This window comes from Mycteria americana, chromosome 8 (assembly GCF_035582795.1).
Source record: "Mycteria americana isolate JAX WOST 10 ecotype Jacksonville Zoo and Gardens chromosome 8, USCA_MyAme_1.0, whole genome shotgun sequence".
Taxonomy (NCBI): domain Eukaryota; kingdom Metazoa; phylum Chordata; class Aves; order Ciconiiformes; family Ciconiidae; genus Mycteria; species Mycteria americana.
In genome coordinates this window covers 28,411,896-28,427,948 of record NC_134372.1, presented here as the reverse complement: position 1 = coordinate 28,427,948, position 16,053 = coordinate 28,411,896, and the positions used below count along the sequence as shown (strand labels likewise).

General features: G+C 46.2%; 1 protein-coding gene across 4 annotated transcripts in view; it reads left to right on the top strand.

Annotated features, from left to right (window-relative positions):
• The window catches only part of WDR59 (WD repeat domain 59), a 50,692-nt gene that overhangs the window by 11,827 nt on the left and 22,812 nt on the right, over positions 1 to 16,053 (top strand). For all 4 annotated transcript variants that reach the window (XR_012776916.1, XM_075510486.1, XM_075510487.1 and 1 more), the window contains exons 5-14: positions 340 to 420; positions 2,383 to 2,420; positions 4,434 to 4,522; positions 4,969 to 5,085; positions 6,040 to 6,117; positions 7,156 to 7,312; positions 9,059 to 9,138; positions 11,332 to 11,464; positions 14,611 to 14,735; positions 15,628 to 15,792. Coding sequence is in view for 3 of the 4 variants with exons in the window: in XM_075510486.1 (XP_075366601.1) it covers positions 340 to 420; positions 2,383 to 2,420; positions 4,434 to 4,522; positions 4,969 to 5,085; positions 6,040 to 6,117; positions 7,156 to 7,312; positions 9,059 to 9,138; positions 11,332 to 11,464; positions 14,611 to 14,735; positions 15,628 to 15,792 (1,063 nt within the window). In the remaining variant the exon portion in view is untranslated. The remainder of the gene's footprint in view (positions 1 to 339; positions 421 to 2,382; positions 2,421 to 4,433; positions 4,523 to 4,968; positions 5,086 to 6,039; positions 6,118 to 7,155; positions 7,313 to 9,058; positions 9,139 to 11,331; positions 11,465 to 14,610; positions 14,736 to 15,627; positions 15,793 to 16,053) is intronic.

Genomic DNA, 16,053 nt, shown 5'->3' with positions numbered 1-16,053 from the left:
AAGGCATCCCAGAGAGAGGGGTTGATGCCAAGAATGCATGGTAACTGGGAACTTGCTGAGACAGTGTCCCTTTTGCTGTGGAGAAAAGAGCACACCCATGATAGCTGTAAAGTTCAGGGTTAGGAGGATGCTTCACTGGAATTTACTTAGAAGGATTTCATTGCTTCTTGGAATTTACTTAGAGAAATGATTAAGATCTTGCTTTTTACTTAAAAAGTTTCAGTAGATGTCATGGAGTGGCCGTGAATTTCTCAGAGAAATGTAGTGGGGGCTTGTGAGAAGTTGTTGCAAACCATGTGTGCTTTTCTTTGCTGACCTACTATGATTTTCCATTTCCAGCGACTTGGACTGGGCAGTGTTTGAGCCAGACCTGCTGGTCACCAGTTCTGTTGACACATACATCTACATCTGGGACATCAAGTAAGAATCAGTATGTTTCTGCACTGCAGGGAAATCTTTGGATTCCTTTCCATAATTAGCAGCTTGCATGGCAAAGCATGCACTGATGGGTGCTGCTCTTCAGCTGTGCTTGCAGGGCCTTCATCTGCTTCCCATAATCTCAAAGATGGCATCTGTTCCCCTATTTTCAAGCCAGTTCAGAGTCAATGAAGGGCAGTAGAGTGGTACGGTTAAGCCACAATCATGCTCCTGTTTTGAAAAAATACCGATTGGCTTCACTCCCTGCCCACTTCACATCTTTCCTCGGGAGCTGTTCCTGGAGCCCAAGGGTGTTCCTCAACCTGTTGGGTTTTTTAGGTGAGTGAATGAGCACCATTTCATGATCCTGCAGCCATTTTCCATTAATTTCAGTGATTGTTGCTGGCTCTCCCTCAGTAGGGGGAAGACTGGCAGTGGTACTCAGGAACCTTTTCCTGTTCATGCCTTCCCTTGCTTCCTGGTGCTTTCTATCACGAGTAATTTCAGGGTAACAGATCTTTCCAAACCCACTAATATTATAACCCTGCATTTTACACCTGAGAAGCAAGGAGCTGGCACTGGGACTGCAGGGTTCTCTTGCTGGCTGTACAGCAACTCTTTATGACTCCCGGCAAGTCACTTTGTTCCTCTCTGCCTCCCTTGCTCAGTTATAATAGGAGGATAATTATATAACTCCACTGCACCAGGCTACCCTGAGGCTTGTTTAGCTCCTATGAAGCACTTAGATCCTTGGTTAAATGGTGCTTAAGAATGGCAATATATTATTAATGTGTAATTAAAAGACATAGAGAGACAATAACTGCTGGTTGTGTTTTCCTGTGATACTATCTTAGTGCCAAGCAAAAAACAGTTCTCTGAAGGGTGTTATCAGAAGCCCTGCTTTAACTCTATTGTGCCCTTCCATCATTTTGTGTCTGCATGTATCACTTGTTCAGAAATGCTTGCTTAGGCAGTCTCTGACTAGCCTCTACATCCCACTTGTGCTAGTAAGGTCTCTGCTGGGGCAGTGAGATCTTGGGGCTGCTAGCCTCCAGCAAATGAACATCCTGCTGAAGCAGCTGTCTCTAATGACATGCTGGGGAGGTAACCCTGCAGTAGGGGTAGCTGGAAATTCCCCACTTAATTTTTCATACAAAATAACTTTCTGTTTAGGCAGAAATTCTTAGAGGAAGAGGTGCCGTCCATTCCAGAAAATGTTCTGCTTTTCAGCAAACACAAAAAGCTGTAGACAATATTCTTCATTTTCACTGGCATTTTTCGTGAAAGGGCAGGTGTCTTCCTGAGGAGCAAGGTCAAAGAGCACATTATTGCCTTGATCTGTGTCCTGGCTGCTAGGAGTTGTCATGGTGCCACGCTGGCTTCTACCACTGCAGAATTTGGTCTGTAGAGTCTGCACACAGTTGGGCTTATTTCCTACTAATTTTGTTGTTATATGCTAGATGTGAAGTCTTTGCTCTGAAGTCACTCCTCCATCTGCCTTGAATCAGGGTCTGCAAAGGCTTGACAAACACATCAATGGCTTTTGTCAAGTTTTTCCACAGCTCTGTTTGTTCCTTTTAATCCTCCTGGGAAAGGCTGTTTTGTTGCTTCCTGCAGCAACACTTTGTGAGCCCAGTGTTTCCTTGTCTGTCCAGTTGCAACATGCCACACTTTGCATGTGTTTCTCCTCCCTGTTGGAATTGAAGGGGGATGGAGTCCCTTCAACTCCATCCTGTGTCCTAAACTTGCTGCTGTATGTGGTGGCAAGCCAGAATGGCTGTTGTCCTCCAGCTGGTCACCTCTTTCTTTATTCTGTTTAATGTGGTGTATTTTGGTAAGCAGAAGGCACATTGGCTCTCAAGAGGCAGCAATAAAATTAGTCCTGGAATAGCAAGGAGCTCACTGGGGAGGTTGGACCTGCTGGGCTATGTTGTGGGTGCTCATATTAGCCATGTTGTGTTCCAGAGACACCAGGAAGCCTACAGTCTCCCTCTCGGCAGTCGGTAAGTATGACATGTGTGTGTGACATAGGCATTAAACAAGCCTATTGTTGTATGCCCCTGCTGTTATTCCTCCCTCCCTCCCTTTGTGCTCCAAGGCTGAACGTGGCAGAGTACAGAAGTGCCACCATGTGTGATTGTCCCGTGCAGTAGCAGCCTGAGAGGCTCCAGTTCACAGCTCCTTTTAGAGGAACAGAATGCATAAGGGGTGTGAAGCCCTTAGAGGTTCCCAGGCATGGAGGGCAGTGGTGGTGCTTTGACAGTCTGTCCTAAAACTGGTGGACAGTCACGTGGCATTTGTGCCTTCTAGATATGAGTAGCTTCTTCCCTGCTAAACCACCCTCTTGCACTGCTTGTCCTGTGTTGTCTGTCTGCAATTTTTCCATGTCCTTTTACGTTTGATTGAATCAGCTGAGAAACTAAATTGCACCACAGGCAGTGCTGTTGAATGCTGCCGACTGCCAGCCTGCCCCCTTACTAACTGAGGGGCTGGGTACATTAACTGGCTGTATCTGCTTCCCTGGGGCACCTTGAACGTGCAGGCAGCTGCAGCAGTGGCACGAAGGTGCTCTCTTTGGGCTGTGCTTGCTCTGGAAAGACACTTGTCATGGCTGTTGGCACTGCGACTGTCCAGTCACCTGTAATACTGCCTGCTGGCAGGTGCTGTGTGTCATTCCTCACCGGCTGCATCTTGGGACTGGGTGAAGTACAGATGATGAGCAAAATGTCCTTTTCCTGAGTTATGTTCCCAGTACTATAGCAGTCCTCGTAACATGTATTTTTTTATGCTCTGCTGCTTAGATCTCCTTAGGCTACACATCTGCAGTGGCTCCCCCTTCCCTCCCAGCCCGCAAACCTCTCTATCACAGCGATGCAAAAACCTTACTGAATCAGAAGCAGCTTCAGTTCTGGTGCCTAGGGTGAGGTTTCATGGGTCAGCTGAGCCAGCCTAGCAGCTAGCTCCCCAGAAAGCTTCCTTCCTTCCATGCCCGATTCTGTTTAGTGCTGGTCCAGACATTTGTGTACCCTTCAATGAGTGGATCAACTCAATCAACTGGCAGCCTGTTTGCAGCTTTTTTTCCCCTGGACTAGCTTTTTGCCACGCTGTCAGGATGAATCTGCTCACGGTGCAGCAGGAGGTGGGTAATGAGGGTGGGGCATAGCAGCAGGCTGAGATCTGTTTAGCTTTCTGATGGACCTCACCTTTCTGATAGCTTAAAATGTTTTGAAAATACTGGCAGAATAAGAATGAGCAGAATATGTATTTCTCTTACAATATCTGAAAAATCCACATAAACTGAAGCTGTATTTTGCTTCTTATTAGAAATAACCAACCAGCTTCTGATTTTAGGCCCTTGACTGAGTCCCTCGTGATGTCTTATAATCATATCTGGGCCATCATCCAGTTTCTTTACAATGCCATTGATGTCTTTGACTTCTGTGGTGTATTTTGACAGTTGGACCTTCTGATCCAGCCAGTGAGTCTAACTCCAGCTGGCTGGACACAAGGTCCACCTGCACTGCAGCCTTCTCCTACACCTCTGTGTTAATAATAGATCAATAACACTGATTCTCTGTATAGCATTAGATAGTATAGAAGGTGTTGGGGAGACAAATGGATTGATCCTTAAGGACCTGGAATTAGCCTGAATGAAAACAGTAGGGATTTGGGAGGGGGGTGATGAATGTGCACCACTTGTTTGGACAAAGTTGCTCCATCTGAGTTAATGGACCTGAGTATTTCAATCAGGTACAACCCATGGCTAGAAATTGCGATGAAGATCTCTAAGCATGTAACTGGAACACCCTTGCTTTGAGGTTTTCAGGACAGAAACACTAAGCTGAGGAATCAGGAGTTAGTGATTTTCATGCCATCCTTCATGCAGGCTTCTGAGATACCTTTCCTCTGAACTGCCTTTTCTGTGCTAAGAGGAGCAGCTCTAAGCCCAGGTCAAGGGTCTGCTGTGCTATTTACTTTTTAATTGCTTGTTTTGACTGGCTTTGTTTGTGCTACAGCTGGAGCTTCCCAGGTCAAATGGAACAAGAAAAATGCCAACTGTTTAGCAACAAGCCACGATGGGGATGTCCGAATATGGGACAAAAGGGTGAGTTGAGGGTCCCTTGAGCAGCTGGTGCATATTCCCACCTACCCAATACAGACACCCCTCTGGTCACAGATAAATACTGAGAAAAATGTACTACTTCATCCCAAATCTCTCTTGTGAGTCAATTTAAACTAGAGAGAATTGGGAGCTCACGAGCCTGAAGAGAGCATGTAGGTAGCCTCCTTCCCCAGAAATTGTGCCCATTAACATTTTGATCTCATAGTACTTCACTGTTTTACTGAGTATAAAGTATGGTTCAGGGCTGCACTTGGTTTGCCACACCTTCACAGGACCTTTCCTTCAACTACTTTTGCAGAGCTATTTGCCCTTCCCCAGCAGGAGGGTGTTCTACCTCTTGTCCTTGTTAAAGTGTCTCTTTTTATGACAAAGAACTAGACCAAATTTTGGGAGTCCTGTGCTGAGAAGGAAAATGTCTCTCTTTGCAGAAACCCAGCACTGCAGTAGAGTACTTGGCAGCTCATCTCTCTAAAATCCATGGTCTGGATTGGCATCCTGACAATGAGTATACATTGGCCACTTCCAGCCAGGACAACTCTGTCAGGGTAAGTGTTGCTTCTGGGACTCCTGCTTGGGAGATGTCAGGATGGTAGAGCAGATCCCCTTCTACTACTGCTGAGGTCTTGTGGAGTGCTTGCCATTGGCAAGATCTGGATCCTTATTTTTTGGTTTCTGGCAAGCCTGTGTGTGTTGAGCCAGGGGTGCGCTTACAGAACCAGCAGAGAAATCATTGCGGGATGGGTGCACGTATGTTTGCCATGTATCTGTGGTGGTTTGGGCAGTACTGAAGCTGAAAACAACCGCCTCTGCCTGTTGCTTGCCAGAAGGGAGCTGGCCATACATGCCAAAAGAGCCTTCTCCCCAAAATGCAGTGTTGCCAGCCTCAAGCTGATTACAGCAACTTGGGGGAGGCATACTCCAGCCCCTGGGGTTCCCAAACTTGTGTTGAATTGGGTTATCAATGAGAGACTGCCTGCAAGCATTGCTATGCAGGGCCTTTTACTTGCAGGGGAAATAGTGTGCTTTATATGTCAGCCAAATGGAGTTCATTCACATTTAGCTAAGCTCTGAGGCAAATGCAATTGATGTGTATTCTAGCAAAGCAAAAGGTTAGATTCTTCATTACAAAATTAGCAGTAACAGCAGGGTGGGCCTGCCTCCAGTCTGGACTGGCACATTGGCTGGGAACCTGCAGGTACCTTGTAGCTCTGAAAGCCCAAGCAGGCTGCCTGTCTCCCTGCTCTAATTACTCAAGCTATGATCACTGTGAACATGACCCCAAGTCACTTGTTGTCTAAGGGATGCTGCCAGATGCTGATAGCTTGATATTTGTCCTTTGGGGCCATCTCTGCTGTTAATGAATGGGATTACTAACAATGCTGTGGGCACCCTGGCATGTTTTTTGCTCTGTTATATCTGCAAGCCACATGGAAAACTGCAGCCTGAAAGTATAGCCAGCTGACTCCTGCCTTTGCTTGTCTTTTTGTTTTTTTTTTAAGTTCTGGGATTACCGTCAGCCTCGGAAATACCTCAATATCCTTCCCTGCCAGGTTCCTGTCTGGAAGGCAAGGTACACGGTGAGTGAGAAACTCCCACCAGCCCCACTTGTGCTGAGAGAGCAAATGCACAAAGAGACATTAAAAAAAGAAGAACTGCTGAAGGGCTTCTCACCAGTTCTACTGCTGGATATGATTAAGTTTATTTTAAAAATCCCTCTTGGTGCTTAAAAGGCCCAGAAAAACAATGTCCTCAATGGGGGCACTTGGGAAAAGGAATGACTAGTAGTGTGAGATCCCAGGCTTTGGCATCGTCCTCCTGGGGGGGGGAGGAACCCAGGTGCAGGTGGTTGGCTTTGGGAGCAGGAGGCTCAGAAAGTGGCTGCTGCTCTTGCTGTCCTGTTTTTCCGCTTGGCTCCAGTATCGGTACCTGTTGCACAGAGCAACGCGGCGGTCTTCTGCCCTCTCTGAGAGCCTCCTCTACCCCTAAGGTTTCCAAGTGTGCCACAGTGGGCTCTTGCAGCATATCAAATCCAAGAACTGTTGCCTTTTATAGAGTAAGCACCCAGCCATGTGAAGCTAAGGCTCTTAACATCAGTGATATCCATTCTCTTCCCCAGACATCTGAATGTGGCCTGAAGCCAGTGCTGTGCCTTGAGCCTTTGATCCCCTTTCCCATCCCCCTGGTGGGGGGTGTAGGACTGGGTTCCAGTGTTCCTCTGAGCATCGTGACTCTGAGCAGCTGCTGGGGCTCAGTCCCCAGGCAGCAGTTCTTGCAGCTCCAGGCAAATTGCCATAAGGATCCCATGTGAAAAGTCAAGGGTGAAATCCCTCTAGCCTCACAGCTGAAAAGTGAGGAAGCAGCAGAAAGAAATTATTAATCTTAAGTGAGCTGCATTGAATATCTCTGTGTACTACATCTCATCCCTTGTAAGACACTGTTTTTGCATAGCAATTGCCTTGGACCCTCCCAGGACCCTCCCTGGTTCTGTTTTGTGTTGAGCTCTTTTAAAACCCATGCATTCTTGTTGGTGGGAAAAGGGGAAAATTAGAGTACGATAACAGCAGCATGGGAGCATAATTCCTCAAGGCTAACTGGAAGGGTGTTTCTCTCTTAAGCCTTTCAGCAATGGACTGGTGACAGTGATGGTCCCCCAGCTCCGGCGAGAGAACAGTCTCCTTCTCTGGAATGTCTTTGACTTGAACACACCTGTCCACACTTTTGTGGGACATGATGACGTGGTGCTGGAGTTTCAGTGGAGGAAGCAGAAAGAAGGTGAGTTCAGGGCTGGATGTGTTCTCTCCCTTGCGCTGTGGCCATCGGCAAACCAGGGGTGTGGAGGCCTGGCTCCTGGCTACGATACTTATGCTATCGTCATTTGACTCTTGTCTTTCCTTGGAGTAGCTCCTACCCACTTTCCTGCCCTCCCCCCCCCCCCCCCCCCCCCCCCAAGTTACAGCTGGTTTTGTACTTGTTTTATGGCACTGCCCACAGAAGCATTGCCCTGTTGTTTCCATGCTAACAAAGCAACTCTACCGAATGCTGAATGGGTCAGTGGTGACTCTTAATTGCTTCCATTCTCCTGTGAGTCTATTTTTAAATGGATCTTTCAGAATAAATTGTACAAACTATTAGATGGGTGCACGAGTGCAGGCACCCTCCCCCTGCTCAGAGCTGCAGGCTAACCAGTTAACCCCTCACATCACTGCCTAGATCAGCAGCCTCCAGCATATCCCAGACCACAGACCCAGCGAATCCACCTTATCTGTGTGCTGGCAAAGGCAGGATAGGAAGAGCGTGGGATAGAGAGGCTGCTGTTAGAGTTCAATCCTGACTAAATTTCCAGTGTAGGCAGCTAAATATAGGAGATTCCATATTGGAGGTTGGATAACGACACAGAGCACAGCTTTGTTTCCAGCACCTTAGCTGCCATCAACAGAACAAGCGCGTCTGGCTTTGTCATCACTTGTGGTACTGCTTTGCAGTGCAGTGTAAAAGCTCTGGTCCAACCCTCTGCCACCAGCTGCTGGGGCAATTCAGCTAAGTCACCTTCTTCTCTATACCTTGCTTTTCCTCTTTCAAAAAGAGTAGAGCGATATAGAACCATGTTAGGATCTGGAGGCGCAGTCTAAGACAGTTTGTGAATGAACATTCAAGCAGGCTTGGACCACAGTTGTGTTGTCTTAGCTGACTTAATAGATATATATCCGAGGCTGGAAGTCATGCTAATCTTGAGCAACATAAATCAATCATACAAGCATTCCAAGTCCACTTCAATGCGGAGACAGCTAAGATAGCACAAATCTCCTTCCACAGAGTCTGCTGTGCTGTATTTGGACAGCCCCTGTGCCTCAGCAGAGGGGTGTAGGAAGCAGCTGTGCAGCAGCAAATTCTTAAGCGTAGCAGCTGTTTGACAAGGGAAACTTAAACCGTATCACAAGGCCTAAACATGGGCATAAATAAGTCTGTGTACCTTTATCTGTTCGTAGATAGTATGTGGCTAGATGTATTTCATTACAACCTGAACTTGTCTTGGCATCATCCAAGTCTTTCAGAAGGAGAAAGGGGGAGGGTAGAACCAGCTTCCCTTAGCTTAGAAATGTTTTAAAACATCTGCATCTTGAAACAGATATGATGAACGAAAAGATATTTTGACTTTACAGTTATTGTAAATATAGATCTGTCTCTCAACTATATTATTTCTTCTATTTAAATAAGTATTGTAGTAGATCTTGTTCATTCCTAGTTGGAAAACTTGCATCACATGCATTATACTTACTTTGTGCTTTTCACCTGTAAATTATACCCCATTTAGAGGTGTGGTAACCATGGTAGAGGGAGGCATAAAGGCTGATGCACCTAGGTCAATTCAAAGCAGGAAAGGACTCACTCTGGCTTTCGGTTTAGAGCCTTATCCATTGGATGTCCCTGCTGGCCTGCTTGAATCTGTTTACACTAAATGCAGGGCTGAGATAGTCTCTGTCTTCAGCAGAGTCTATAAGTTGTTTCTGTCCTTTTTAGGTTCTAAAGACTACCAGCTGGTTACGTGGTCCCGTGATCAGACTCTGCGGATGTGGCGGATTGACTCTCAGCTGCAGAGGGTATGTAAACACTTTGAACTGTAGACAGTTTTCTTACAGGCTGGTTTCACCTCCCTTTCCTTGCACTCCCAGTCACTCCTCTGACATCCTAGAGCTGCAGACGCAGCAGCCAGCTGCCGCTTCACTTTCCTCTTCGGCTCCAACCCAGAAACATCTCCAGGGAGACCTGTGATGAGCCCTCTCTGTGTCTGTGCCTCAAAAGTTTCTGTGGAAGTGCAAGGCTGCTTTGTTGTATAACAGTAAGCATAGAAGTCATTTGGAAGGAGGTGGAGATCAGTTACTGCTTGCATTGCCTCTGAAGATGCCACCTCTGTGGCTGCAAGACTGTATGACTCTTTCTTTCTTGGCATTAGATATCAAGTAAACGTAGGGATTGTGCCCTCTGCTTCCTCCCCTTGTTTCCTTTGCCTCTTACCATGGTGCAGGCAGTGTGAATCCTGTTGTTCTGCTGTCTGGCAGCAGTTACAAATTGCTGATGCAATTACTAGAACAGCTGTGCTGGGTCAGACCAGAGGTTCATATGGCCATGATGGCCCATATTGCCCTATCTCCAGCTGTGGGTGTCTTGGAAGAGGATAAGAACAAGGCAAGTATGGAGTGATGTTTCTCTCAAATGCCCTCCCAGGCTCCTACAGTTTGCAGCTTAGAGGCTCATTGAGTCTGGCGTCTTTGTATTTGACAGAGCTAGATGAGTTTCACTTCCATAGATTTGTTGTGTCTTTTCCTGGACCTGTGTAAATTTTTGTCATCTTAAACATCCTATGAACAAGGAGTTTCATGGCTTTTCTGCATGTTATGTGGAAAAACAGCTCCTTTCATTTGTTTCTTTTGCAACCTGCTAGTTTCATTACATTGAAGATGAAATGAGCAGCCATCTTGTCTGTGCTACTCATGATTCTGTAGACCCCCATAATATCCCTCCTCAGCTGCCTCTTTTTTCAGGTCAAAAGGTCTTGATTTGCTTCATCCCTTGTACAAAAACTTTGATTGTCCTTTAGCCTATCATGACCCTTTTTCAGTTCTACTGTATAGTTTTTGGTTTGGGGATCTGGACTTTGTTCTTTCCAAAGAATTCCAAGTACTCATTTTGTTTTTTAAATTGTTGGGCATAATTCCATGAAGACATCAGCTTAGTCTGGCCTCTACATCTTGTTCCCTCAGTCAGCTTGAATTTGCCATTTTTCCCCTGTATGCATTGCTTTATATTTATCTGAACTGAAGTTCATCTTTCATTTTAGTATAGTTACTCCTGTAAGGTCCTTCTGTGATTGTTTGCAGTCCGCCACTCTTGTTACTAGCCTGAATAACTTGGTGGCATCAGCAAACCTGGTCATGTCACTATTCACCTCCTATTCCAGGTTTTTAATGAATATGTTGGGAAGCATGTGTTGCCAGCACAGATCCTGCAGGAGTCCTGCAGGTCTGTAACAAACCTTCTCTGTGAAAAATGACCCTTTACTCCTACCTGATATATTTGTGAATATTGTATTTCTTTCCTGTCTTTAAACCAATTGTTCATCCATGTCAGAACCTTTACTCTTCCTCTGCTGGCTCCCACTCTTTTGTCCTTGTCTTTGTCTGGATCAAACTACACACGTGATGGCACGTTGCTGGTGACCAATGCTGTAATTTGCTACATTGCACCCTTATCCTTTCTCCTCCCTGTGTTTCTTCTCTTCATCTCCCCTGTTTTCTTGTGCTAAACTTAAAATACAAGTTTTCATGGTCTCTTTTTGATACAGGACCTAGAACACTAGGGCCCCTAGTATGTACCTGGGTCTCTAGATCCTACTGGAATTTAAATATCAAAAGCAGAAAGTGTGCTACTATTATATCTGATCTAAAAAATTAAACCAGTTTTGACAAATTAATTCAAGGAATTAAAGTCATATCAGCTTTAGTTTTGAATAAAGTAAAACCTCTGTTACTTAGACTGGCCCTGTCAATTAAGTGGCTTTGTAAGTGAGCAGGAGATTTGGCCAGGTTGTCTGAGGTGACAGAGCTGAGGATGCTGGAAAGTGGAAGATCATCTGTCTTTGTCACAGAAACAATGCTGAGGTCTTAGTTATGACTGTTGCATGGACAGACCTACCTTGCAAATCCAGCTCCCTGGAGAAATGAGTTGTTCAGTGGTGGCTCTTTCCACGGCTTGATTTCTGTTGTGCAGCATGGGGGTGTGTTTGTTCTTTTCAGCTGTGTGCTAACGATATCCTGGATGGAGTCGAGGACCTCATTGATGGGATTTCTCATCTGCCAGAGCCAGACAAGACCCTTCACCCCCAGGACTCTGAGCCCCAGCATAACTCTGGGCATGGGGATGAGGAAGGTGAGACAAGTGATGGCACTTCAAACACCATCTCTCTTTGTGTTGGGAAGGAGATTTATCTTGGCATAAGAAAATAACATCATAGGCAAAGCACAAACTGGTGCTGTTTCAAAGGTTAATGGATTTCCCATCTGGGAGGAGGGAAAACACAGGCATTTCTCAGGATTTTTCTCCTCTAAAATCTCAAGTTTTTTCTCCTCTAACACAATGATGTCATTCTAGCTGTAAAACGGAGCTCTTCATTGTCACTAATATCATTTAGTTGCATTCTCTTTAGGTCATAGTTGTGGCTTGCTGCCAAAAATAAGGCAATCGGAAAGTCAGTTCTGGCTCTTAAGAAGGTATTTCAGTTTAAGCTGAGAGATGAGCCCACAGAAGAGGGGAGTGCATGGGTAAGGCACTCTGACACAAGCTGCTTACATCATACCTGCTACCCAAACGCTTCTGCTGGGGTCACTATGTGAGCTGATCTAACATGGAGATGCTTGCTGGTGTCTTCTCCCATCCACCAGAAGTAGTATGGAGAGAGCTCGTGAATTTTTGTTCAGGTATTGATGAGAGGTGGCTAAAGGCTGGCAGAGCAGAGGGGGAGGGATGATCTCTCGGACTTCTGCGTACCGGATGGGAATGGGTCAGAGGCTTTAACAGAAAGCATTTTGCAAATCTGTGCTTCCAGAAAGCACAGATTTGGCTTTATGGAAGAGAAGGCATACAAGAAAGGAATGCAAAGGAGAGTTTGTGTGGTTAAGGCTCTGGCCAGGTTAAACATTTAGGGTGTTAGTGTTTCAAGAGCGTAAGTACCAGAATAGAAGAGATCGCAGCAGCTGAGACCCATGGTGATTATGTGCATATGAAAAAGCTATCTAAAGAGATTTCTGCGTCTAATACTGAAGGAGAAGAAATGGGTGCTCCCATGCCTTTGTATCAGCTTGGGTTTAAATTCACAGTTCCTTTCTGTATTGTAGTAGGGTGCCATGATGGATCCCCATGTGAGAGGCTTACTGGGAGGCAATGTGATTCTCCCTTTGACTTGCCAACAAACTGAAGAGAAGGGGAAGGAGTGGTCTAATATGTGTCCTCTGAATAAAGGAGCCAGCTGCGAGGTTCCTTAGGGAAGGCATCTCTTCCTAACTGGAAGTTTCCTGCCCAGCAAATCCCAGTGAAGTTCTTCTCTGCTGCCTGTCCTGTATGGCAGCAGAACAAGTTTCTAAAAATTGTCAGCACCTCTGTCTGCATGAGGGTTTTATAATATGATAGAAAAAGCCCCAGTTACCTGTGCTCACCATGTGCAGTACTGTGGACTGAAGCACAGGCTCTCTTGCTCCAGCTGGGAGCATTAAGTGTTCTCATTCTGGGTGCCTGACCTCTGTTTTTCCACAGGAGAGAGTTAACTCTTTCACTGTCCCTGATGAGGTCACATTCATATGTCCTATGTGGTTTCTGTGTGGGTCTGGCTTTGGTTCGGACTGTTAAGGTTTCCCTTGGGGCCAAAGGGAATTAAAATGGCTTTTCTGTAGCAGGGTAGATTTTGCTGCAAATCCTGTGACTGCAGGATCAATGCACAAGCAAGTCCCTAGGTAGGATTTTCAGTTCTTTCTAGGCTAAAAGCTATTGTGGACTGTTGATGTTTCACCCTGGAGGTGGCTGCATTTCAGCTGCAGACAAAGTCTCCATGTTATATGAGTAAAGCACTTTGGGGGATCTTTGAAGAGAAAGTGCTCTGCAGATAAATCAGAAAGCCCACCAGCTGTGTCTTCAGTCTACAGCTCTCCTCACTGGCTGCTGCCTATAAAGGATCTTTAGGAATCTAAACAAATAATGTGGGCTTTTGGGGATTGGAAACTAATTGGAAGAGAAAGGGAGGAGAAGACAAAGGGAGAGTACTGCCCATATTTGGAACCTCAGAGATGGCTTTTCAGTAAGCTATGTGGTGTCTTGAGCTAGAAATAATGATCTTCCCTGAGAGCCACTGATCTTCTAATCCCTTTTTCAGCTCCCTTCTGTGAAGTATATCTAAGCACTACAATAAAATCACAAACAGGAATGAGTAGCTAAGCATCCTACCTATCCAAATTCAGCAACCCACTGGGCAGCAGTAAAACCAGATACATTTGTCCCAGCAGCAAAGTCAGTAACTTTTAGGCAAACGCCTGTAAAAGGACAGCTTTTTGCATTTCTTGTCACTTATTTTTTTGCTAGGAATAGTCTGTGCAATATGATATTGCAAGCGTGAGAATGACAGCTGAATAATCAGGACTTCCCTTGTGTCCTTGGAACCATAATCAAAAAATACATTTGGTCATTTTAGGAAGTGGTGCCACAGCGAACTCCCCTTCAGATGGAGCTGCCCCTGCCCTAATGGGGATCTATAGCAAGATCAGAAGCAAAAGCCAGGCATGACCACAGGCAGAGACCAATTCTTCTGAAACTAAGTCAAATTTGCTATCTTAACCATAATTTCTTGTGTCCTGCAGTGCTTGCCTGGCTGTCTAAATGTCTTCTGGCCTTCAAGGGTTATTGTCTTCCTGAAAACTGTTGGAACTGGACAGCTAGACCCAGCATTTAGATGAGTCTTTAAAGACCATTAAAGCACTAGGGTGCTTTGCAACATTAAATGCAAACGGCTGCTACAAATGAATTAAGCCTCTACTAGGGCCAGAAATACCCTCTTCTCTCTCCCAAAGTCTTATTATGCTTTGGAAGCATTCCCTGAAAGCCAAGAGTGGTGGGGTGTGAGTCCTAAAGACCAGAGCTCCTCCTGGAGACTGCTTTGGCAGCAGTTCTTTCCTCCTGAACCGAGAGGCTCCAGTTCAGCTGTTTGTGACTCTGGCAGTACTGTGTAGGGAGGAGAAGGGGTCTCAGATGAGTAGAGACAGACCATTTAGGGCTGTACAGAGTACAGGCAGCTTCTGTAACCTTCCTGGGAAACCTGTGTGGAGACAGGTTTGTTTTTTTGCAGAGCAAGGCTCAGAAGCCTGCCTCTAAACAACAGCTGAGACCCTCTAGCTCGCAGGTCTTTGCCAGGTAAAACTCATACCTCCGTGTGTCAGAAGTGCAGAGGAAAGTCTTGGCTGCCTCCTGGCATCAGGTGCCACAAGTCTGTCTATTATAGCTTGTCTGAACCTGTTTTCCATCTTTCCTGTCAGCCTTAAAAGAAGATTTCCTGAATGACCCCCTGGTGGGAAAGAAAACGGACCAGCTGGGGCTGCCTCAGACACTGCAGCAGGAGTTTTCACTGATCAACGTGCAGATCCGAAATGTCAATGTGGAGGTAAAGAGTTTCCTTTTTCTGGCTTGTTAGGAGGGGATGTGGGCAGGCTGGCTCATTGGATCTTTTTGAGAGGAACCTTTTTTGCTGCAGTGACTGCTACCTGTAAACAAGGTCTATTTTGAGCTGTAGAGATCCTCGTGGCCAGGGTTAGTAGGAAAGAGGATAATCCCAGACACTGGGAGTGAGGGAAGTATTTCAGCACAGTTAGTATACTGGCGCTGGTCCCGAGAAGGCTGGACAGTGTTTTCCCCTCTTGCTAGACTGCAGAGTGGAAAGTGACTTGTTCCACTACATGCAGCTGATCTCATTTCAACTGTTTCTGAACCTGATCTGCTGAGCCCTCCCTATCCTGCACTCTCTTCCTCAGTTTTGGCATCTGCCTGGCATGCCAAACCCTCCTCTGTGCACAGAAGCTGGCTGGAGGCATAGCACTGTACTGGGTTGAGAGGCTTGAGGCAGCTGTCTGTCTCCTTTCCCACCCCTGTGGTTTCACAGCTCATGGCATGACCCTGATGTAGTTTCCTGAGACAGGGTTGTATGATCTTAGATGGTGCCTATTACTGCAACACCTGGGCCTGGAGCTTTCCACGGCCAGGTGAAGTGGGCTGAGGTGCAGTGGCTGTTGGGAGCAGAGCCTGATTCCTGGCACAGCCTGGGCTGGCTGTGGTCTCCAGATGCTGGGATGCTGGACTGGCAGTCTGCTGGTGCGAGCTGAGTCTGTCCCCATCTGCCTGGGGTTTTTTGCTGTCTCTGTGTTCACTGCCTTTGAGAACAGCATGACTTCGTCTTATGGGTGTGCAGAGGAATCAGCCCCTCAGCATGAATTTAAGCCACTATAAGTTTAAAGGTCCTTGGAGATCTAACTACAGAGCAATTGCTTTTCCTCCCACAGATGGATGCGGTGAGTCGTAGCTGTACAGTGTCAGTGCACTGCGGCAACCACAGAGTCAGGATGCTGGTGATGTTCCCTGTACAGTATCCCAATAATGCTGCACCGTCCTTCCAGTTCATCAACCCGACCTCAATCACTGCCTCCATGAAGGCAAAGCTGCTGAAGGTGTGTGAGGAGTCTACGCTGTCTTTATAAATATACAAATGCTGGACACTTGATGTCTAGTTTACTGACACAATAAAACATTTGACCTTGCTGAAGACATACCACAGGTCACTTTGAACTGATACATTGTGGAGCTCCTAGGATGAGGTTTTTGTTGGGCTTGGAGCCTAGTGTTTGCCTTTCTCCACTGGTGCTTTTGAACATGCATTCTTCACTGCTACTGTAATCCTGTGTGATGTGTATTGCCTGAGGATCCCTAAC